This window comes from Delphinapterus leucas, chromosome X (assembly GCF_059928025.1).
Source record: "Delphinapterus leucas isolate spDelLeu-1000000601 "Yukka" chromosome X, BTC_Dleu_Yukka2, whole genome shotgun sequence".
Taxonomy (NCBI): domain Eukaryota; kingdom Metazoa; phylum Chordata; class Mammalia; order Artiodactyla; family Monodontidae; genus Delphinapterus; species Delphinapterus leucas.
The window spans coordinates 72,173,707-72,197,680 of NC_143150.1; the positions used below are offsets into that span (position 1 = coordinate 72,173,707).

The 23,974-nt window shown below is 37.9% G+C and overlaps 1 protein-coding gene across 2 annotated transcripts in view; it reads left to right on the forward strand.

Moving 5' to 3' along the window:
- The window catches only part of TEX11 (testis expressed 11), a 358,129-nt gene that overhangs the window by 149,339 nt on the left and 184,816 nt on the right, over positions 1–23,974 (forward strand). For both annotated transcript variants that reach the window (XM_022561047.2, XM_089904417.1), the window contains exons 9-10: positions 4,514–4,568; positions 7,656–7,748. In XM_022561047.2, the coding sequence (XP_022416755.1) occupies positions 4,514–4,568; positions 7,656–7,748 (148 nt within the window). The remainder of the gene's footprint in view (positions 1–4,513; positions 4,569–7,655; positions 7,749–23,974) is intronic.

Here is a 23,974-nt window from a genome sequence, read left to right on the forward strand (position 1 = left end):
GAGAACTGAGTGGGGAAAGGAAGACCCAGCCCTCTCGTTGTGCCTGCCAATAATAGCACTTCTGCAACACAGATCTGGGAATGATGAGAGTGGCTGGCAGCCTGAGTCTAGGACCTGGAGGGAGAGGTAATTCCCACTTTCTTTTTGTTTTAAATTGAAGTTGATTTTCAACATTATATCAGTTTCAGGTTACAGCATAGTGATTTGATATTTTTGTATATTACAAAATGATCACCACGATAAGTCGTTACCACTTTTCACCATACAAAGTTATTATAGTATTATTGCCTATATTCCCTATACTGTACATTATGTCCCCGTGTCTTATTTATTTTATAACTGGAAGTTTGTGCCTCTCTATCGCCGTCACCTATTTCACTCATCTCCCCACCCCACTCCTGAATTCCTATTTTCTTGACAGCACTCATCTGGAGTAGCTTCCATGACATGGAGGTGGTGTGGATAGGAGCAGGTCATGGCTCAAATGCCACAGACTCCCACTGTTGTTACTGAGATTCAGTTGATTTTTTAAAAATAAATGTTTTTCCATTTGCTGTATGCCCTTAGGACACTTTCCAGAGACCTTAAATGGTTGTTTTAATGATTTTTCCAGGCAAGTGGTTGTTTCACTGGGGAGAGGGGGGTCCAAGAGCTCCTTAATACCACTGTTGCAGAAGTTCCATTTTCATTGATTATTTTAAAAACTGGAAGTAGAAGGTTTAATGTACCAACAGAGACCTCTATGAGATAGGGCTTACAATGAGGCCATTATAATGTAGGCTAGCATTATATCCTTGTTAGCAAGCTGAAAACTCAGTTTGGTAGCTATGGGTCTTTTAAAAAGTAAAAGTAAAAGGAATACTTCAAAGTAATGGCTTCAATTTACTCCAGTTCACCAAAATTTTATTGACTTCCTCCCTTGGAATACCAGTTTTATGGTGAGTGATCTTTGTTTTACTTTAAAGCTTTTTTTGGAAAACCTGAGGCTCATATTAATACATTATTTGTGGTTATTAGAATGTCCCATAGGTAATATGGTATGGTAACTAAAGCAGAGAACTGAAAGTCAAATTTCTTTTCTCCCCATCCCCTTACTCTCATTTTTAATACCAATCTAGGAAATACTAGAAATCACTTAACTGCTAAATTGGTTCATTCAGCTGCAAAATGGAACTAATATTGTGCGTCACAAGGGTGTTGTGAAGCTTAATAATTATTGCTAAAGCATTTGTTTCCATGAAAACTCCTGTATTTGTTTTATTTTAAAAATATATTTCTTACACTTTAAAATGTGCCCATAAGGGCTTGTACACACATGTAAAATAGTTTAATCTAGTGTATATATAGCCAAATGGAAAAGAGAAGTAATATAATTATAGTGTTGGTTTATTGGATATATATCCTGAGGAAGTTGTGGTTTTCTTTTCTTTTTTTTTTAAATGGGTGTTGAATTTTGTCAAAAGTTTTTTCTGCATCTATTGAGATGATCATATGGTTTTTATTCTTCAGTTTGTTAATATGGTGTATCACATTGATTGATTTGTGTATATCGAAGAATCCTTGCATCCCTGGGAAAAATGCCACTTGATCATGGTGTATGATCCTTTTAATGTGTTGTTGGATTCTGTTTGCTAGTATTTTGTTGAGGATTTTTGCATCTATGTTCATCAGTGGTATTGGTCTGTAATTTTCTTTTTTTGAAGTATCTTTGTCTGGTGATGGTAGCCTCATAGAATGAGTTTGGGAGTGTTCCTTGCTCCGCAATTTTTTGGAAGAGTTTGAGAAAGATGGGTGTTAGCTCCTCTCTAAATGTTTGATAGAATTCGCCTGTGAAGCCATCTGGTCCTAGACTTTTGTTTGTTGGAAGATTTTTAATCACAGTTTCAATTTCATTACTTGTGATTGTTCTTTTCATATTTTCTATTTCTTCCTGGTTCAGTCTTGGAAGGTTATACCTTTCTAAGATTTGTCCATTTCTTCCGGGTTGTCCATTTTATTGGCATAGAGTTGCTTGTAGTAGTCTCTTAGGATGCTTTGTATTTCTGAAGTGTCTGTTGTAACTTCTCCTTTTTCATTTCTAATTTTATTGATTTGAGTCCTCTCCCTCTTTTTCTTGATGAGTCTGGCTAATGGTTTATCAATTTTATCTTCTCAAAGAGCCAGCTTTTAGTTTTATTGATCTTTGCTATTGTTTTCTTTGTATCTATGTCATTTATTTCTGCTCTGATCTTCATGATTTCTTTCCTTCTGCTAACTTTGGGTTTGGTTCTTCTTTCTCTAGTTCCTTTAGGTGTAAGGTTAGATTATTTACTTGAGATTTTTCTTGTTTCTTGAGGTAGCCTTGTATAGCTATAAACTTCCCTCTTAGAACTGCTTTTGCTACATCCCATTGGTTTTGGATTGTCGTGTTTTCATTGTCATTAGTCTCTAGGTATTTTTTGATTTCCTCTTTGATTTCTTCAGTGATCTCTTAGTTATTTAGTAACGTATTGTTTAGCGTCCATGTGTTTGTGTTTTTTACGTTTTCTCCCTGTAGTTCATTTCTAATCTCATAGCATTGTGGTCAGAAAAGATGCTTGATATGATTTCAATTTTCTTAAAGTTGCTGAGGCTAGATTTGTGACCCAAGATGTGAACTGTCCTGGAGAATGTTCCGTGCGTACTTGAGAAGAAAGTGTAATCTGCTGTTTTTGAATGGAATGTCCTATAAATATCAATTACATCTATCTGGTCTATTGTGTCATTTAAAGCTTGTGTTTCCTTATTTATTTTCATTTTGGATGATCTGTCCACTGGTGTTAAGTGAGGTGTTAACGTCCCCCACTATTACTGTGTTACTGTCGATTTCCTCTTTTATAGCTGTTAGTAGTTGCCTTATGTATTGAGGTGCTTCTATGTTGGGTACATATATATTTATAATTGTTATATCTTCTTCTTGGATTGATCCCTTGATCATTATATAGTGTCCTTTCTTGTCTCTTGTAACATTCTTTATTTTAAAGTCTATTTTATCTGATATGAGTATTGCTACTCCAGCTTTCTTTTGATTTCCATTTGCATGGAATATCTTTTTCCATCCCCTCACTTTCAGTCTGTATGTGTCCCTAGGTCTGAAGTGGGTCTCTTGTAGACAGCATATAGATGGGTCTTGTTTTTGTATACATTCAGCAAGCCTGTGTCTTTTGGTTGGAGCATTTAATCCATTCACGTTTAAGGTAATTATTGATATGTATGTTCCTGTGACCATTTTCTTAATTGTTTTTGGCTTGTTTTTGTAGGTCCTTTTCTTCTCTTGTGTTTCCCACTTAGAGAAGTTCCTTTAGCATTTGTTGTAGAGCTGGTTTGGTGGTGCTGAATTCCCTTAGCTTTTGCTTGTCTGTAAAGCTTTTGATTTCTCCATCGAATCTGAATGAGATCCTTGCCAGGTAGAGTAATCTTGGTTGTAGGTTCTTCCCTTTCATCACTTTAAGTATATCATGCCGCTCCCTTCTGGCTTGTAGAGTTTCTGCTGAGAAATCAGCTGTTAACCTTATGGGAGTTCCCTTGTATGTTATTTGTCGTTTTTCCCTTGCTTTCTATAATTTTTCTTTGTCTTCAAGTTTTGCCAATTTGATTACTGTGTGTCTCGGCATGTTTCTCCTTGGGTTTATCCTGTATGGAACTCGGTGCACTTCCTGGACTTGGGTGGCTATTTCCTTTCCCATGTTAGGGAAGTTTAGACTGTAATCTCTTCAGATATTTTCTCTGGTCCTTTCTCTCTCTCTTCTCCTTCTGGGACCCCTATAATGCGAATGTTGTTATGTTTAATGTTGTCCCAGAGGTCTGTTAGGCTGTCTTCATTTCTTTTCATTCTCTTTTCTGTATTCTGTTCCACAGCACTGAATTCCACCATTCTGTCTTCCAGGTCACTTATCTGTTCTTCTGCCTCAGTCATTCTGCTATTGATTCCTTCTAGTGTAGTTGTCATTTCAGTTATTGTATTGTTTATCTCTGTTTGTTTGTTCTTTAATTCTTCTAGGTCTTTGTTAAACATTCTTGCATCTTCTCGATCTTTACCTCCATTGTTTTTCCGAGGTCCTGGATCATCTTCACCGTCTTTATTCTGAATTCTTTTTCTGGAAGGTTGCCTATCTCCACTTCATTTAGTTGTTTTTCTGGGGTTTTATCTTGTTCCTTCATCTGGGACATAGCCCTCTGCCTTTTCATCTTGTGTATCTGTCTGTGAATGTGGTTTTTGTTCCACAGGCTGCAGGATTGTAGTTCTTCTTGCTTCAGCTGTCTGCCCTCTGGTGAATGAGGGTATCTCTGTGGTTTTCTAAAGTTAGAAAGTATTGCTTTATGTAATTGATTTTTATGTATCAATTGGCTAATCATCTGTTGTAGTGCAAAATAGAAAAGTTGTAATTAAGTATAATTATAACACGTCTTCTTAGTAATATGTAGTCTTGAAAAAATATATATAATTTGAAATAAATATGTATTTATATGTATTTTTTTCCTTTTTTAATGATAGACAAAGCTATGATACTGGGAAGATGGATAAGTTTTCTGTTCCACAGGAAATGCTGGTAAGGATTATGTTAAATATTGCAGAAGTAGGTTCAAGAAATACAGTTTATATTATTGTAAGAAAATTATGATAGGCTGTCCCTCCATTTGTGAGTATATTATTCACTGGGCACATCATTTAATATCTCAGTGCATTACTTTCTGTAAAGTTAATATACTTATAGAATCTACCCTCCAGGTAAATTCTTGTACCCTTGAATTAATTAATACATGTAAAGTGCTTAGGACAATGTTTGGCTATATAAGTTTTAGCTTTTGTTTGCATGTTCAAAAATTCTAGGTTTCTTTAACCACCCAGATAGAACATGCTTGGTATGGAAGTTAATTTTAATATTTTATCAAGTAAAATGTGATTATGTAAATAAATCTGATTTAAAACTAATTTAATACATGCCGTAGCAGAATGGAATTTTTTTGAATATCCGTCTCTGCTTCTTACCATTATTACAGTATATCACACAAAATGTAACTGAATACACACACGCACACATATATCTATACATATATTTATATGTATATACACACACACATATATATATATCAATATATCTAAGAATGTGGTAGATGGGAAAAAAAAGAGAAGTATAAAACGTGGCCTCTGCCCTTAAATAGCTTATGTTTAAAGGATGAAACTAATACAGGTGAATACAACGGAATATTATTCAGCCATGAAAAGGAAGGAAATTCTGACACATGCTGCAACATAGATGAACCTTGAGGACATTATGCTAAGTGAAATAAGCCATTCACAAAAAGACATACTGTATGATTCCAGTTCAGTGAAATATGTTGGGTAGTCAAATTCATAGAGATGGAAAATAGAATGGTGGTTGCAGAGGTTTGGAGGGAGGAGAACATGGGGAGCTATTGTTTAATGGGTAGAGAGTTTCAATTTTGTGAGATTAAAAGAGTTCTGGAGATGTATGGTGGTGCTGGTTGCACAACAGTGTGAGTATACTTAATGCTACTGAACCGTACACTTAAAAATGGTTAAAATGGTCAATTTTATGTTATGTGTATTTCATCACAATTAAAAATAATGAAAATATATTATGATAGTGTCATATAATAGAATACCGTATAACAACGAGAATAGACTACAATAATTGTAACAGTATGGATGTTCTCACATATAATGTTGAACAAACAGAGCAAAATACAAAGTAGTACATACTGTATGATTCCATAAATGTGAATGCCAAAAGCAGGTAGAACTAATACATGGTGTTGGAAGTCAGATAATTGGTTACCCTTGTTTGGAATAGTGTCTGAAAAGAGATATGAGATGAGACTAATGTTCTGTTTCTTGATTTCTGTGTTGTTAACATATGTGTGCTCACTTTGTGAAAATTCAGAGTTGTACCATTGAGATTTTGGAACTTTTTTTAATGTATTTTATACTTCAATTAAAATTTCAAAAAAGAAGATTTATAAAAATGAGTACAAGTGAAACAATTTGGGAAAAGTAAGTGATAAACTGTGTGGTACTAACCTGAAGTATACGCAAAGGCATGCAGAAAAGGGGAATATTAATGTTGACTAGAATAGTTGAAGAAACCTTTTGGTAGGAGATAGGCCTCGAAAAGCAGATGGGGTTCATGCAGTTAAAAGGGAGGGAGAAGGGAATATGAGGCAAGGGATCTAGGTGAGAAGACGTCTGGAGGAGGAAATGAGGATTGAAGGTAGGATTTAAGTGTGATTGAAATCTAATATTCATATTGCAAGGTATGGAGAAGTAAGATTATAAAATAGTTTTTCTTTCATGCTAGCAGTATTTTATTGTGGTATAACTTAAATAAATATATACACTAAATTGCACAAATCTTAAAATTGTACAGCCTGATGAGTTTCAGTTTATCTATATAGTTTTGTAACTACCACACAGATCAAGATACAGAACTTTCCATCACCCTCAAAAGTTACCTTGGCCCCTTTCCAGTTAATAGCCATTCATACCCCCATGATAAAACCACTATTCTGACTTTTATTGCTGTAGAATATTTTTGGCTTATCTTGAACTGTGTATAAATGAAATCATACAGTATGTACTGTTTTATGTCTGGCTTCTTTTGCTTAACATAATAGTTTTGAGGTTCGTCCATTTTGTTTTATCTTTCTGATTATTTGACCCTTTTACTATTACGAAATAGCTACAGTCTTTCTCAGAGATGCCATATTTACTCCATCAGAGTCCTCTGGGGAAGTTTATAAGTTGAGAGTTGCTCCACAATAATAATAATGATATTAAGTACATTATATCCGTCTTGGTATTTGAATTAAAAAACTGAAAGGTATCACACCCTAAAAGTCATTTCTCTAAGGTTCGCAGAGCCCTAATGTGCTTAACATTTTTTTTTAAATTAGAAGAACACCTTTGTCTGATCCTACTGTCCTCATTATACTTAGAGGCAGAATAGAATCTTCATTGAAATAGGCCTCCTACTTTCAAAATGTGAATCTATAGTTAAATAAGTCTGTGCTAAGTAGTGTTATTCCCCTTGTCAGTGTAGATCTGGCTGGAGAAACTGAATTATGAAATACTTTATTAATTTTAAAACTTGGTTGAGTTGGGAAAAATCTTGTCTATAGGAAAGTATATCTGCTCCTAGTGAAATGGTGGTATATGTGCCCTTGGTCCAATTGGTTAATCTCAACTAGGCTATAAAGTCTTTGAGAGAGGGATTATGTCTTTCTATTTATTTCTTTTGATGGAGGCCTAATATAATGTTACCTAAACAGTAGGTGGTAAGATGATTACATTAAATATTGCTGTGCTTTAATCTCCTTATTTTTAAAGTGGGGATGATTAAGTACTTTACCACTAAAACACTGTTAAGAAAATAATTATATTAACACAATTATATTAAATTTAAATAAGCTATTACTGTAAAATTCTCAGATGGCATTTGGTGTGGGTAGCATAATGATGAGACATATCCCAAGACTATGTGGTTGCTTAAGGAAATGCTATTTCATAATTATGACTGAGGTTTGAGAAATGCCTGTCACTGTGTAAATGCTAGTCAGCTGTTGTATTGCAGTTAAACCCTCAGCTGTGTGTGTTTTTTTTCTGTTTTTAATTATAGGGTAAAGTTCTACGGTTACTAGCCACTGCTTATATGGATTGGGACGGCAAAGAATATTATAAGGCTCTCAGCGCTGTAAACCTAGCAAACAAGGTATAAGAGGTTTTTTACTTTTGAAAATTAGCTTAATGAAATTTTGAAAGCATTGATTCACATTTTGAAATCCAGTGTAGACATCTGCTCCAGTATTCCTGTTTTTTTTTTTAAACAACAGATTGTTGCAATCTCTTCTGCAGCACAGAAAGGAAGAATAAAATATACCTCTGACAACAGATATTTTTGAAAAAAATTTTCTTTTGCACAAAACAGAAAAGGTTCTCCGATGTGAGTAAATTTTAGGATAAAGAAGGAAATGATAAAATAGGCAGATAATGGGATTTAGTTTAAGAAAACCAACATCAGTCTTTCACTTTCAGCTGATGCTCATACATACATACATACACATATACAATACCTCTATACTCCTGGATAAGGAATATTGATAGGCTGATGCCTGTTTAAAGAGATTCAGTTAGGATCAATGTGTTTTACTCTATAAGGCAATTAAATATAGTGATACATTTAAAAAATTTTTTCTTTATTTTGGCTGCATTGGGTCTTCGTTGCTGGGCGCGGGCTTTCTCTAGTTGCGGTGAGCAGGGGCTACTCTTTGGTGCGGTGCACAGGCTTCTCATTGCGGTGGCTTCTCTTGTAGAGCACGGGCTCTAGGCACACAGCTTCAGTAGTTGTAGCACATGGGCTCAGTCTTTGTACCACGCGGGCTCTAGAGCGCGGGCTCAGTAGTTGTGGCACATGGGCTTATTGCTCCATGGCATGTGGGATCTTCCCAGACCAGGGATGGAACGCTTGTCCCCTGCATTGGCAGGAGGATTTTTAACCCCTGCACCACCAAGGAAGTCCCTGATACATTTTCAAAAGATTTTTTCAACAAGATGGGAAGCATGAAAGTGAATAGTTGAATTTATCAGAATATTAAATTGCCCAAAGAAACCATTTACTTGAATTATATTTTCCTGAAATTTGTCAACGTGGATGGGGTTATTTAATGCTGAAAAACTTATTTTATATTAATATTTTTAAATTTAAAAATATTAATATACATGAACGTTCAAAAGCTGCATCTTTTTTTTTTTTGCATTTGCTAAGATGCAAATCTAAATAAAAAATAGGATCCAAGACAACGGAGGAGGCTGCATACTAGCTACATGGCTTCTTGTCAGCATGTCTCTGTTCACTGGATACAGAAGTTGCAGTTTTTATTAAATAATTGTCCATCTGCATTACTCCTGACATATCACATTTAATAGCCTAATTATTGACCCTGGACATTGATGAACTGGGTGCATTAGGATTTCAGTGGCAATATACACTTAAAAGAGTTTTATTTGTAAACAATTTCAAACCTAGAGAAATATTGAAAGGATAAGAATAGTTCAAAGAATACCCATCTATTTACTTTACCCAGAATCACCTGTTATTAACATTTTGTGCATTCTCTCTTCTCTATATTATTGAGGAAATATAATTCATGCATTCATCTTATTGAGGGTAATATATATTGATATCTGTAATAATAATATATGTTATATACACTCAGTAGTGAACTGTATAGCATGTTTTTCTCTCCAATATAGGATTAATCAATCTAGGATTAGGTATTGCATTTATGAGACATGTCTCTTTAGTCCCCTGTAATCTGGAACATTTCTGTAGCCTTTCTTTTGACTTTTGTGTCATTGATATTTTGGAAGAATACATTAGCTCCCTACCTTGTTTTAAATGAAAATTCTTCATTTGAGATTTATCTGATGTTTCCTTGTGATTAGACTCATATTATGCATTTGTGACTGGAATACTGCATGAGTGATATTATGTCCCTTCTCAGGGCATCACATTTGGAGGCCCCTCATGTCCATCTGCTCCTCATTGGTGATAATACTGATCACCTGTTCAAAAGTGTATATCTTCACTGTATGTTAACGATTTTTCCCTTGCAACCAATAAACACTTTAAAATTATGCATATACCCTGCTTTTTATTAAAAATTTCCTTAAGCGCTTCCCTGGTGGGGCAGTGGTTGAGAGTCCGCCTGCCGATGCAGGGGACACGGGTTCGTGCCCCGGTCCGGGAAGATCCCACATGCCGCGGAGCTGCTGGGCCCGTGAGCCATGGCCGCTGAGCCTGCGCGTCCGGAGCCTGTGCTCCGCAGCGGGAGAGGCCACAACAGTGAGAGGCCCGCGTACCGCCAAAAAAAAAAAAAACTCCTTAAGAATTAGTGTTCTTGCCTGAATCAATCTTATGATGGTTGCCAAATAATCATTTTCTAACTGTAGCATTCCCTTCATATTTACCAGTTGGCACTCAGCATTCTACTGTAAGCAAGAGCTCTCCCTTCTCCCATTTATTTAATATTTATTTATTTACTTATTGATTTATTCGTTATCAGGATTTATCAGGGTTTTTGTATTCCTATTTTTCCACTGACATAATTCATTACTCTTAATTATCTTTTAACAGTTTTATTTAGGTATAATTAACATACAGTAAACTGCCCATATTTAAAGTAAAAAATTTGATGAGTTTTGACATGTGTGTATATCTATGAAACAATCACCACAATCCGGATACTGAATATATACATCATTCCTCAAAGTTTCCTCACACCCTTTTGTCACCCCTCTTTCCCACTCTTCCCTAGGTAACAACTGATCTGCTTTCATAGATTAGTTTGCATTTTCTAGAGTTTTATACCAATGGAATCATAGAGAATGTACTCTAGTTTTGAATGGCTTCTTGCATTCAGTACAGTTATTCTGAGATGTTGTGTGTGTGCATAGTTTATTCCCAGGGTTCAGTAATATCTTATTGTATGGATATATACCATATTTACTCTTAAATCTACTTTATCTTTTATTGATATAGTTACTTTAGTTTTTTTTTTGACTAGCGTTAGCATGGTGTATCTTGTTCTATCTGTTTTCCTATTTATGTCTTTATGTTTAAAATGCATCTCTTGTAAGCTGCATACAGTTGGGTTTTGCTTTTTTATCCACTCTGACCATCTCAGTCTTTTGACTGGGGTGTTTAGAATATTTACATTTGATGTGATTATTGATGTGGTTAAGTTTGAGTCTATCACCTTGTAATTGTTTATTTGTCCTGCATATTCTTTATTCCCCTTTTCTTCTTTTTTTCCTGCCTTCTTTTGTAAGTTTGTATTCAAGTAAGTTTTTCTTCAAAACAATTTATGAGTCCAATGTAGTTTTTATTCCAACCTCCTGAAGAATCCATGTTGAAATATTATGAAAATACGGATTTCCCTGGTGGCACAGTTCTTAAGAATACACTGCCAACGCAGGGGACAAGGGTTTGAGCTCTGGTCTGGGAAGATCCCACATGCCGTGGAGCAAATAAGCCCTGTGACACAACTACAGAGCCTGCGAGTCACGACTACTGAAGCCCACATGCCTAGAGCCCGTGCTCCACAACAAGAGAAGCCACTGCAGTAAGACTGCGCACCACAACAAAGAGTAGCCCCCACTCTCCACAACTAGAGAAAAGCCCGCACGCAGCAACAAAGACCCAATGCAGCCAAAGATAAATAAATAAATAATTTATTTATTTAAAAAGAGAGGAGTATTATGAAAATATTTGCAGGATCATCTGGAGGAATAAACAGTGAGACTACTCAGGGAAATACTGAAAAAGGAGAGTGATCATAGAGGCTTTGTCACATTACATATTTGAATAATTTTTTAGATTCAGTTTTATTTCTTCTGTTGGCTTATTAGTTGTAACTCTTTGTTTTGCTTTTCTGCTGGTTTCTTTAGGGCTTATACTATATATCTTACCTTGGTCTACCTTCATATGTCATAATAGTGTACTTTTATATCTCCCAGCCTGGCCTTTATGCTACTGTTGTCATATGTTTTACTTTTACATATGTTATAAAATCCACAATACTATGTTATTATTTTTGTTTAAATTGTCAATTTTATTTTAAAAGAGATACAAATAAGAAAAAAACTTATGCATTTACACATGTAGTTACCATTTCAAGTAATCGTTATTCCTTTGTGTACATCCAAATTTCCATTTGTTATTTTTCTTCTGCCTGAAGAACATTGTTTTGGGATTCTCCAAAGAGACTTATTATAAAGAATTGGCTCATGCAGTTATGGAGGCTGGTGAGTCTCAAGATCTGCAGGATAAGTCGGCAAGACAGAGACTCAGGAAGGCTGATGGTATGATTCCAGTCTGAGTCCAAAGGCCTGAGAACCAGGAGAGCCAATGATGTAGTTTCAGTCCAAAGGCTGGCAGGCCTGAAACGCAAGAAGGGCCAGTGTTTCAGTTCCAGTCCGAATGCAGGAAAAAGCTGATGTCCAGTTCAAAAGCAGTCAGTCAGGAAGAGTTCTCTGTTACTCGGGAGAGGGTCAGCTTTTTTGTTCTGTTCAGGCCTTCAACTCATTGGATAAGGCCCACCCACATGCTGGGAAATCTGCTTTACCCAGTCTATCTGTCTGTCTATCTTTTTTTTTTTTTTTTTCGGTACGCGGGCCTCTCACTGTTGTGGCCTCTCCCATTGTGGAGCACAGGCTCTGGACGCGCAGGCTCAGCGGCCATGGCTCACGGGCCCAGCCGCTCCGCGGCATGTGGGATCTTCCCGGACCGGGGCACGAACCCGTGTCCCCTGCATCGGCAGGCGGACTCTCAACCACTGCGCCACCAGGGAAGCCCTATCTATTTATTTATTTATAAATTTATTTACTTATTTATTTATTTTTGGCTGCATTGGGTCTTCGTTGCTGCTCGCAGGCTTTCTCTAGTTGTGGCGAGTGGGGGCTACTTTTCGTTGTGGTGTGTGGGCTTCTCATTGTGGTGGCTACTCTTGTTGTGGCTCACGGACTCTAGAGCACAGGCTCGGTAGCTGTGGGGCACGGGCTTATTTGCTCTGTGGCATGTGGGATCTTCCCGGACCAGGGCTCGAAACCGTTTCCCCTGCATTGGCTGGTGGATTCTTAACCACTGCGCCACCAGGGAAGCCCCAGTCTATTGATTTAAATGTTAATCTCATCCAGAAGCACTCTCACAGAAAGACCAGAATAATGTTTGACAAAATATCTGGGTACCCTGTGGCGCAGTCAAGTTGACATATAAAATTAACCATCATTGACACCTTTTAACATTTCTTGTAGTGCTGGCCTATTGGTGATGACTTATTTCAGCATTTGTGCCTTTGAAAATGTCTTTATGTCACATTATTAAAATTTTTATTTATTTATTTATTTATTTGGCTGCAGTCGGTCTTAGTTGTGGCATGTGGGATCTTCAATCTGTGTTGCAGTATGTGGGTTCTTAAGTTGCGGCATGCAAACTCTTAGTTGCGGCATGCATGTGGGATCTAGTTTCCCAACCAGGGATTGAACCAGGGCCCCCTGCATTGGGAGTGCGGAGGCTCAACCACTGGACCACCAGGGAAGTCCCTATTTCACATTATTTTTAAAAAATCTTTTTATTTTTAATACTTATAGAGTAACAGGAAGTTGCAAAAATGGTACAAAGAAAAATAATTAAAATAAAAGCAATAGATTCAGAAGAAAATTTTAACACCCCCCCCCCTCCAAATAGTACAAAGAAGTCCCATGTACCCTTTACCAAGTTTCCTCTGATGGTTAACTGCTGCATTACTATAATACATCAAAAACAGCAGATTGTCATTGGTACATTGTATGTGTATAGTTTTATGCCATTTTATCCCACGTGTAGATGCATGTAAGTACCACCGCAGTAATATACAGAACTACCCCATCACCCCAAAGATTTTCCTCATACTACCCCTTTATATGCACACCCATACCTGCTCCACCCCCCACCATCCCTAAGCCCTTGCAAACACTATTCTTAATCTATATAATTTTGTCATTCCAAGAATATTATATAAATGTAATCATACCGTTTATGACTTTTAGAAGATTAGCTTTTTTCACTTAGCATAATGCCCTTGAAATCCATTCAAGTTTTTGTGTGTATTAATACTTGGTTTCTTTTATCACTGAGTGGTGCATGGTATGGATGGTATCACAGTGTGTTTAACCATTCACCTACTAAAGGAAATATTGGTTGTTTTCAGATTTTGGCTATTATGAGTAAAGCTGCTATGGTATTTGTGTATAGGTTTTTGTGTGGGATGTAAGTTTTCATTTTCCTGGATAAATGACTAGGTGTACAATTGTTGGGCTATTTTGTTTTTAAGAAATTGTCAAACTGTTTACCAGAGTGGCTGTACCATGTTGCATTCCTACCAACAATGTATGAGAGTTTTAGTTTCTTTTCCTTCTTGCTGGCATTTGTCATTGTCCCTGTTTTTATATTTTAGCTGTTCTAATAGGTATGTAGTGATTTTAATTTATACTTTCCTACTGGCTAATGATGTTGAACACCTTTGCAGGTGCTCCTCTTTGGTGAAATGTCTCTTCGTAACGCTTGTGCATTTCATACTTGGATTGCTCACATTTTACTGTTGAGTTTGATAAGATAAGATATTCTAGATAAGAGTTGTTTGTCACATATGTGGATTGCAAATATTTTCTCCCTGTCTGTAAGCTGTCTTTTCATCTTCTTAACAGGGTGTGATTTATGGCCCAGGATATAGTATATCTTGGTAAATGTCCTGTGGACACTTGGGGGAAAAAAAAGTGTTTTCAGCTCTTTTGGGGTGGAATGTTGTATAAATGTCAATTACAGTTGACCCTTGAACAACATGGGTCGACACCCTGCATAGTTGAAAAGCCATGTATAACTTTATAGTGGGCCAGTCATATCTGTAGTTCCATATGCATGGATCATGTAGTACTGTAGTATTTATTGAAAAAAAATCCACATATAAGTGGACCTGCACAATTCAAACCCTTGTTGTTCAAGGGTCAGCTGTAGATCCTGTTGATTGATGATGTTGAGATCGTCTATATCTTTGCTGAGTTTTTGTCTAGTTCTATGAATTTTTGAAGGTAGGGATGTTTAAATTTCCAACTATAATTGTGGATTTGTCTATTTCCTCTTTTATTTCTGTAAATTTTTACTTCAGATATTTTACAGCTCTTTTGTTTGGTGCATATGTATTTAGAGTTACTATTTTTTCATGGTAGATTGACCCTTTTATCATTCTATAATGTCTCTTTCTGTCCCTGGTAATTATTTTTTGATGTACAGTCTACTTTATCTGATATGAATATAGCTATTCCTACTTTCATGCTGTTAAATTTTTCACAGCATATAATTTGCCATCTTAACTGTTTTTAATTATACAGTATAGTGGCCTTGAGTACATTCATATTGTGAAACCATCACCAACATTCTTCTCCAGAACTCTTCATCTTGTAAAATGTAAATTCTGTACCCAATATATAATAACTCCCTATTCCTCTCTCTTCCAGTTCCTGGAAACCACCATTCTACTTTCAGTCTATATGAATTTGACTACTCTAGATATCTCATATAAGTAAAAAAAAAAACAGTATTTGTCCTTTTGTGACTGGTGTATTTCACGTAGCATAATGTCCTTGAGGTTCATCCACGTTGTAACATGTGTCAGAATTTCCTTTCTTTTTAAGACTGAATAATATTCCACTGTATGTATATACCACATTTTGCTTATACATTCATCCATTCATGCACATGTTGGTTGTTTTCACCTTCGGCTATTGTGAATAATGCTGCTGTGAATGTGGGTGTACAAATAGCTGTTTGGTTCCCTGATTTCAATTTTTGGGGGGTATAAACCCAGAAGTGGAACTTCTAGATCATATTGCAATTCTATTTTTAATTTTTTTGAGGAAACACACTACTGTTTTTTCCGTAACAGCTGCACCATTTTAAATTTCAGCCAAAAGTATACAAGGGTTTCAATTTCTCCACATCCCTGCAAACACTTTTATTATTATTTTTTGATAGTAGATATGCTAATGGGTGTAAGGTGCACCATTTAATTTTTTTTTTTTGTCTGCGTTCGGTCTTCGTTGCTGTGTGTGGGCTTTCTCTAGTTGTGGCGAGCGGGGGCTACACTTTATTTCATTGTGCAGCCTTCTCATTGAAGTGGCTTCTCTTGGTTGTGGAGCACAGGCCCTAGGCATGTGGGCTGCAGCAGTTGTGGCTCGTGGGCTCTAGAGCGCAGGCTCAGTAGTTGTGGCACATGGGCTTAGTTGCTCCGTGGCATGTGGGATCTTCCTGAGTCAGGGCTCAAACCCATGTCCCCTTCATTGGCAGGCGGATTCTTAACCACTGTGCCACTAGGGAAGTCCCTCATTTTTTTTTTTTTTTTTTTGCGGTACGCGGGCGTCTCACTGTTGTGGCCTCTCCCGTTGCGGAGCATAGGCTCTGGACGCACAGGCTCAGTGGCCATGGCTCACGGGCCCAGCTGCTACACGGCATGTGGGATCCTCCCGGACCGGGGCACAATCCCGTGTCCCCTGCATCGGCAGACAGACTCTCAACCACTGCGCCACCAGGGAAGCCCCTCCATTTGTTTTTGAATGATGTTGTTTCTGGGTATAGAATTTGAAATGGAGAGCTTTTTTTCCTTTGAGAATTTTAAAGATATTGTTTACAGTTTTCGTGTTACATTGTTTCTGATAAGAAATATGATGCAGTCCTTATTTTTGTTCTTTATGTAACATGCCCTTTTTCTCTGGCTAATATTTGGATTTTCTGTTTATCACTGGTTTTGAGCAGTTTGTTGATGATGTACTTTGAAGTAATTTTCTTTGTTTCTTGTGCTTGGGGCTCTTTGAGCATCTTGAATCTCTGGGATCATGGCTTTCATTATGTTTGGAAAGTTACAGTATTTTTTGAAATATTTTTTTCTGCTTCACCCTCATACACTAATTACTCATATATTAGGTTGTTTGAAGTCGTTCCCACAGTTCACTTATGCTGTTGACATTTAAAAAGATTTTTGGGGGCAGGCTTCAAGATGGCAGAAGAGTAAGAGGTGGAGATCACCTTCCTTCCCACAAATACATCAGAAATACATCTACATGTGGAACAACTCCTACAGAACACCTACTGAACGCTGGTAGACCTCAGACCTCCCAAAAGGCAAGAAACTCCCCATGTACCTGGGTAGGGCAAAAGAAAAAACAGAGACAAAAGAATAGGGACGGGACCTGCACCAGTGGGAGGGAGCTGTGAAGGAGGAAAGGTTTCCACACACTTGGAAGACCCTTCGCGGGTGGAGACTGCGGGTGGTGGAGGGGGGAAGCTTTGGAGCTATGGAGGAGAGCGCAACAAGTGGTGCGGAGGGCAAAGCGGAGAGATTCCCACACAGAGTATCGGTGCTCACCAGCACTCACCAGCTCGAAAGGCTTGCCTGCTCACCCACCAGGGCAAGTGGGGCTGCGAGCTGAGGCTCCAGCTTCACTGGATCCCAGGGAGAAGACTGGGGTTGGCTGCGTGAACACAGCCTGAAGGGGGCTAGTGCGCCACAGCTAGCCGGGAGGGAGTCTAGGAAAACGTTTGGAGCTGCTGAAGAGGCAAGAGACTTTTTCTTGCCTCTTTGTTTCCTGCTGCGCGAGGAGACAGGATTAAGAGCGCCGCTTATAAGAGCTCCAGAGACGGGCGTGAGCCACGGCTGTCAGTGCAGATCCCAGAGAGGGGCATGAGACACTAAGGCTGCTGCTGCTGCAGCAGCCACCAAGAAGCCTGTGTGCAAGCACATGTCATTCTCCACACCTACCTTCCCAGGAGCCTGTGCAGCCCGCCACTGCCAGGGTCCCGTCATCCAGGCACAACTTCCTGGGGAGAACACACAGCACACCTCAGGCTGGTGCAACGTCACACTGGCCTCTGCCGCTGCAGGCTTGCCCTGCATTCCATACTCCTCCCTCCACCTGGCCTGAGTGAGTCAGAGCCCCCAATCAGCTGCTCCTTTAACCGCGTCCTGAGTGAAGAACAGACGCCCTCAGGCGACCTACACGCATAGGCGGGTCCAAATCCAAAGCTGAACCCCAGGAGCTGTGTGAACAAAGAAGAGAAAGGGAAATTTCTCCCAGCAGCCTCAGGAACAGTGGATTAAATCTCCACAATCAACTTGATGTACCCTGCATCTGTGGAATACCTGAATAGACAATAAATCATCCCAAATTGAGGAGGTGGACTTTGGGAGCAACAATATATATATATTTTTTTCCCTTTTCCTCTTTTTGTGAGTGTGTATGTGTGTGCTTCTGCATGTTATTTTGTCTGTATAGCTTTGCTTTTAACATTTGTCTTAGGGTTCTGCTGTCCTTTTTTTTTTTAAATATAGTTTTTAGTGCTTGTTATCATTGGTGGATTTGTTTTTTCGTAAGGTTGCTCTCTTCTTTCTTTTTTTATTAAAATTTTTTAATAATTATTTTTTAATAACTTTATTTTATTTTATTTTATTTTTTTCTTTCATTATTTATTTTTTTCTCCCTTTTATTCTGAGCCATGTGGATGACAGGCTCTTGGTGCTCCAGCCAGGCGTCAGGGCTGTGCCTCTGAGGTGGGAGAGCCAAGTTCAGAACATTGGTCCACAAGAGACCTCCCAGCTCCATGTAATATCAAACAGCGAAAATCTCTGAGATCTCCATCTCAATTCCAACACCCAGCTCCACTCAATGACCAGCAAGTTACAGTGCTGGACACACTATGCCAAACAACTAGCAAGACAGGAACACAACCCCACCCATTAGCAGAGAGGCTGCCTAAAATCATATTAAGGTCACAGACAACCTAAAAACACCACCAGATGTGGGCTTGCCCACCAGAAAGACAAGATGCAGCCTCATCCACCAGAACACAGGCATTAGTCCTCTCCACCAGGAAGCCTACACAACCCACGGAACCAACCTTAGCCACTGGAGGAGACACCAAAAACAATGGGAACTACGAACCTGCAGCCTACGAAAAGGAGACCCCAAATAGGGCAAGTTGAGCAAAATGAGAAGACAGAGAAACACACAGCAGACGAAGGAGCAAGGTAAAAACCCACCAGACCTAACAAATGAAGAGGAAATAGGCAGTCTGCCTGAAAAAGAATTCAGAATAACGATAGTAAAGGTGATGCAAAATCTTGGAAATAGATTGGAGAAAATACAAGAAACGTTTAACAAGGACATAGAAGAACTAACGAGCAAACAAACAATGATGAACAACACAATAAATATAAAATTCTCTAGAAGGGATCAATAGCAGAATAACTGAGGCAAAAGAACAGATAAGTGACCTGGAAGATAAAATAGTGAAAGTAACTACAGCAGAGCAGAATAAAGAAAAAAGAATGAAAAGAATTGAGGACAGTCTCAGAGACCTCTGGGACAACATTAAACGCACCAACATTCGAATGATACGGGTCCCAGAAGAAGAAGAAAAAAAGAAAGGGACTGAGAAAATATTCCAAGAGATTATAGTTGAAAATTTTCCTAATATGGGAAAGGAAATAGTTAATCCAGTCCAGAAAGCATTCAGATCAATTGAATTCGAAATGAAAAAGGAGAAGTAACAACTGATACTGCAGAAATACAAAGTATCATGAGAGATTACAAGCAACTATATACCAATAAAATGGACAACCTGGAAGAAATGGACAAATTCGTAGAAATGCACAACCTTCTGAGACTGAACCAGGAAGAAATAGAAAATATGAACAGGCTAGTCACAAGCACTGAAATTGAAACTGTAATTAAAAATCATCCAACAAACAAAAGCCCAGGACCAGATGGCTTCACAGGCGAATTCTATCAAACATTTAGAGAAGAGCTAACACGTATCCTTCTCAAACTCTTCCAAGATATAGCAGAGGGAGGAACACTGCCAAACACATTCTGTGAGGCCACCATCACCCTGATACCAAAACCAGACAATCATTTCACAAAGAAAGAAAACTACAGGCCAATATCACTGATGAATAGAGATGCAAAAATCCTCAACAAAATACTAGGAAACAGAATCCAACAGCACATTAGAAGGATCATACACCATGATCAAGTGGGGTTTATCCCAGGAATGCAAGGACTCTTCAACATATGCAAATCAATCAGTGTGATACACCATATTAACAAATTGAAGGAGAAAAACCATATGATCATCTCAACAGATGCAGAGAAAGCTTTCGACAGAATTCAACACCCATTTATGATAAAATCTCTCCAGAATATAGGCATAGAGGGAACTTACCTCAACATAATAAAGGCTGTATTATGACAAACCCACAGCCAGCATCGTCCTCAATGGTGAAAAATTGAAACCATTTCCAATAAGATCAGGAACAAGACATGGTTACCCACTCTCACCACTACTATTTAACATAATTTTGGAAATTTTGGCCACAGCAATCAGAGAAGAAAAATAAAAGGAATCCAAATCAGAAAAGAAGTAAAGCTGTCACTGTTTGCAGATGATATATGCTATACACAGAGAATCCTGAAGAAGCTATCAGAAAACTACTAGAGCTGGTCAGTGAATTTGGTAAAGTAGCAGGATACAAAATTAATGCACAGAAATCTCTTGCACTTCTATATACTAATGATGAAAAATCTGAAAGTGAAGTTAAGAAAACTCTCCCATTTACCATTGCAACAAAAGGAATAAAATACCTAGGAATAAAGCTACCTAAGGAGACAAAACACCTGTATGCAAAAAATTTTAAGACACTAATGAAAGAAATTAAAGATGATACAAATAGATGGAGAGATATACCATGTTCTTGGATTGGAAGAATCAACATTGTGAAAATGACTCTACTACCCAAAGCAATCTACAGATTCTATGCAATCCCTATCAAACTACCAATGGGATTTTTCACAGAACTAGAACAAAAAATTTCACAATCTGCATTAAAACACAAAAGATCCCAAATAGCCAAAACAATCTTGAGAAGGAAAAATGGAGCTGGAGGAATCAGGCTCCCTGACTTCAGAATATATTATAAAGCTACAGTCGAGACAGTGTGGTACTGACACAAAAACAAATATAGATCACTGGAACAGGATAGAAAGCCCAGAAATAAACCCACACACATACGGTCACCCTGTGTTTGATAAAGGAGGCAAGAATATACAATGGAGAAAAGACAGCCTCTTCAATAAGTGATGCTGGGAAAACTGGACAGCTACGTGTAAAAGAATGAAATTAGAACAGTCCCTAACACCATACATAAAAATAAACTCAAAATGGATTAAAGACATAAATGTAAGGCCAGACACTATCAAACTCTTAGAGGAAAACATAGGCAGAACACTCTGTGACATAAATCACAGCAAGATCCTTTTTGACCCACCTCCTAGAGAAATGGAAATAAAAACAAAAATAAACAAATGGGACCTAATGAAATTTCAAAGCTTTTGCACAGCAAAGGAAAACATAAACAAGACCAAACGACAACCCTCAGAATGGGAGAAAATATTTGCAAATGAAGCAACTGACAAAGGATTAATCTCCAAAATTTACAAGCAGCTCATGCAGCTCAATATCAAAAACACAAACAACCCAATCCAAAAATGGGCAGAAGACCTGAATAGACATTTCTCCAAAGAAGACATACAGATTGCCAACAAACACATGAAAGAATGCTCACCATCATTAATCATTAGAGAAATGCAAACCAGAACTGCAATGAGATATAATCTCACACCGGTCAGAATGGCCATCATCAAAAAATCTAGAAACAAAAAATCCTGGAGAGGGTGTAGAGAAAAGGGAACACTTTTACGCTGTTGGTGGGAATGTGAATTGGTTCAGCCACTATGGAGAACAGTATGGCGGTTCCTTAAAAAACTACAAATAGAACTGCCATACGACCCAGCAATCCCACTACTGGGCATATACCCTGAGAAAACCATAATTCAAAAAGAGTCATGTACCAAAATGTTCATTGCAGCTGTATTCACAATAGCCAGGACATGGAAGCCACCTAAGTGTCCATCAAGGGATGGATGGATAAAGTTGATGTTGCACATATGTGCAATGGAATATTACTCAGCCATAAAAAGAAACGAAATTGAGTTATTTCTAGTGAAATGGATGGACCTGGAGTCTGTCATACTGAGTGAAGTAAGTCAGTAAGAGAAAAAGAAGTACCGTATGCTAACACATATATATGGAATCTAAGAAAAAAAAAGAAAAGAAAAAAAGAAGCTCCTGAAGAACCTAAGGGCAAGACGCGAATAAAGACACAGACCTACTAGAGAATGGACTTGAGGATACGGGGAGGTGGAAGGGTTAGCTGTGACAAAGCAAGAGAATGGCATGGATATATACACACTACCAAATGTAAAATAGATAGCTAGTGTGAAGCAGCCGCATAGCACAGGGAGATCAGCTCGGTGCTTTGTGACCACCTAGAGGGGTGGGATAAGGAAGGTGGGAGGGAGGGAGACGCAAGAGGGAAGAGATATGGGAACATATGTATATGTATAACTGATTCACTTTGTTATAAAGCAGGAACTAACGCAATTTTAAAGCAGTTATACTCCAATAAAGATGTTTTTTAAAAAAAAAAGATGCAGACATACTGGAGAATGGACTTGAGGATGCGGGGAGGGGGAAGGATAAGCTGGGACAAAGTGAGAGAGTGGCATGGACATATATGTACTACCGAATGTAAAATAGCTAGCTAGTGGGAGGCAGCCGCATAGTACATGGAGATCAGCTCGATGCTTTGTGACCACCTAGAGGGGTGGGAGGGAGGGAGATGCAAGAGGGAAGAGATATGAACATATATGTATATGTATAACTGATTCACTTTGTTATAAACAGATACTAACACACCATTGTAAAGCAATTGTACTCCCATAAAGATGTTAAAAAATTTAAAAATTTAAAAAATAAAAAGGTTTTTTTCGTCTGTTTCATTTTGGAATGTTTTGTATTGCTGTGACTTGAAGTTCATTAATTTTTGTTTTTCAATGTCTGAACTTCTGTTAATCCCATCTGCTATAAGCTGAATATTTGTGTCCCCCGACCCCAAATTCATACACTGAAATTCTAACTGCAAGGTGATGGTATTAGGAGGTGGGGTCTTTGGAGGCGATTACGTCCTGAGGGCAGAGTCCTGATGATTGGGATTAGTGCCTTTATATAGGATGCCTGAGAGAGAGCTCCCTCACCCCTTTTGCCATTTAATATTCCAGTGAGAAAGGAGACATTTATGAGGAAGTGGGCTCTTACCAGATACTGAATATGCTGGTGCTATGATTTTGGACCTCCCAGCCTCCAGAACTGTGAGAAATAGATGTTTGTTGTTTATAAGACACCCAGTTTATGCTATTTTTGTTATAGTAGCCCTAATGGACTGACACCATCTCATATAGTTTTCACGTCAGATTTTGCAATTTTTATTTGTGGAAGTTTGATTTGGATCATTTTTATGTCTTCCGTGTCTCTGATTAGCTTTTTGAGCATAAGAAATATAGGTTTACTCACTCTTTTAATGTCCTTCTCTGCTAATTCTTGTATATGTGTCACTTCTGGGTCAGTTTCCGTTGGTTATCTCCCCAGTATGGATCATGTTTTCCTGCCTCTTCCCAGGCCTCGTCGTCTTTCATTGGATGTCAAGTGTTGTGAATTTTACATTGTTGGGTGCTAGATATTTTTGTAATAGTATAAATCTTGTTGAGCTTTATTACAGGAAGCAGGCAAGTTATAGGCGTACCTCAGAGATATTGTAAGTTAGTTCCAGACCACCACAATAAAGCAAGTATCACAATAACGTGAGTCACACGAATTTTTTGTTTTCCTAGTGCATATGAAAGTACGTTTATAATGTAGTCTGTTAAGTGTGTAATAGCATTATGTCTAGAAAACAATATCAGTACCTTAATAAAAATACTTTATTGCTAAAAAATGCTAACCATTGTCTGAGCATTCAGCAAATCATAATAATCTTTTTGCTGGTGGAGGGTCCTGCCTCGATTTTGATGGCTACGGACTGATCAGGGAGGTTGTTGCTGAAGGTTTGGTTGGCTGTGGCATTTTCTTAAAATAAGATGAGAAAGAAGTTTGTCCCATCAATTAAATCTTCCTTTTACGGACGATTTGTCTTTAGCATACAATGCTATTTTGATAGCATTTTACCCACAGTAAAACTTCTTTCAAATTTGGAGTCAATCCTCTCAAACCCTACTTCTGCTTTATCAACTACGTTTAATATTCTAAATCTTTTGTTGTCATTTCAACAGTCTTCACAGCATCTTCACCAGGAGTAGATTCCATCTCCAGAAACAACTTTCTTTGCTCATCTATAGGAAGCAACTCTTCATTCATTAAAGTTTTTTTTTTAACATCTTTATTGGAGTATAATTGCT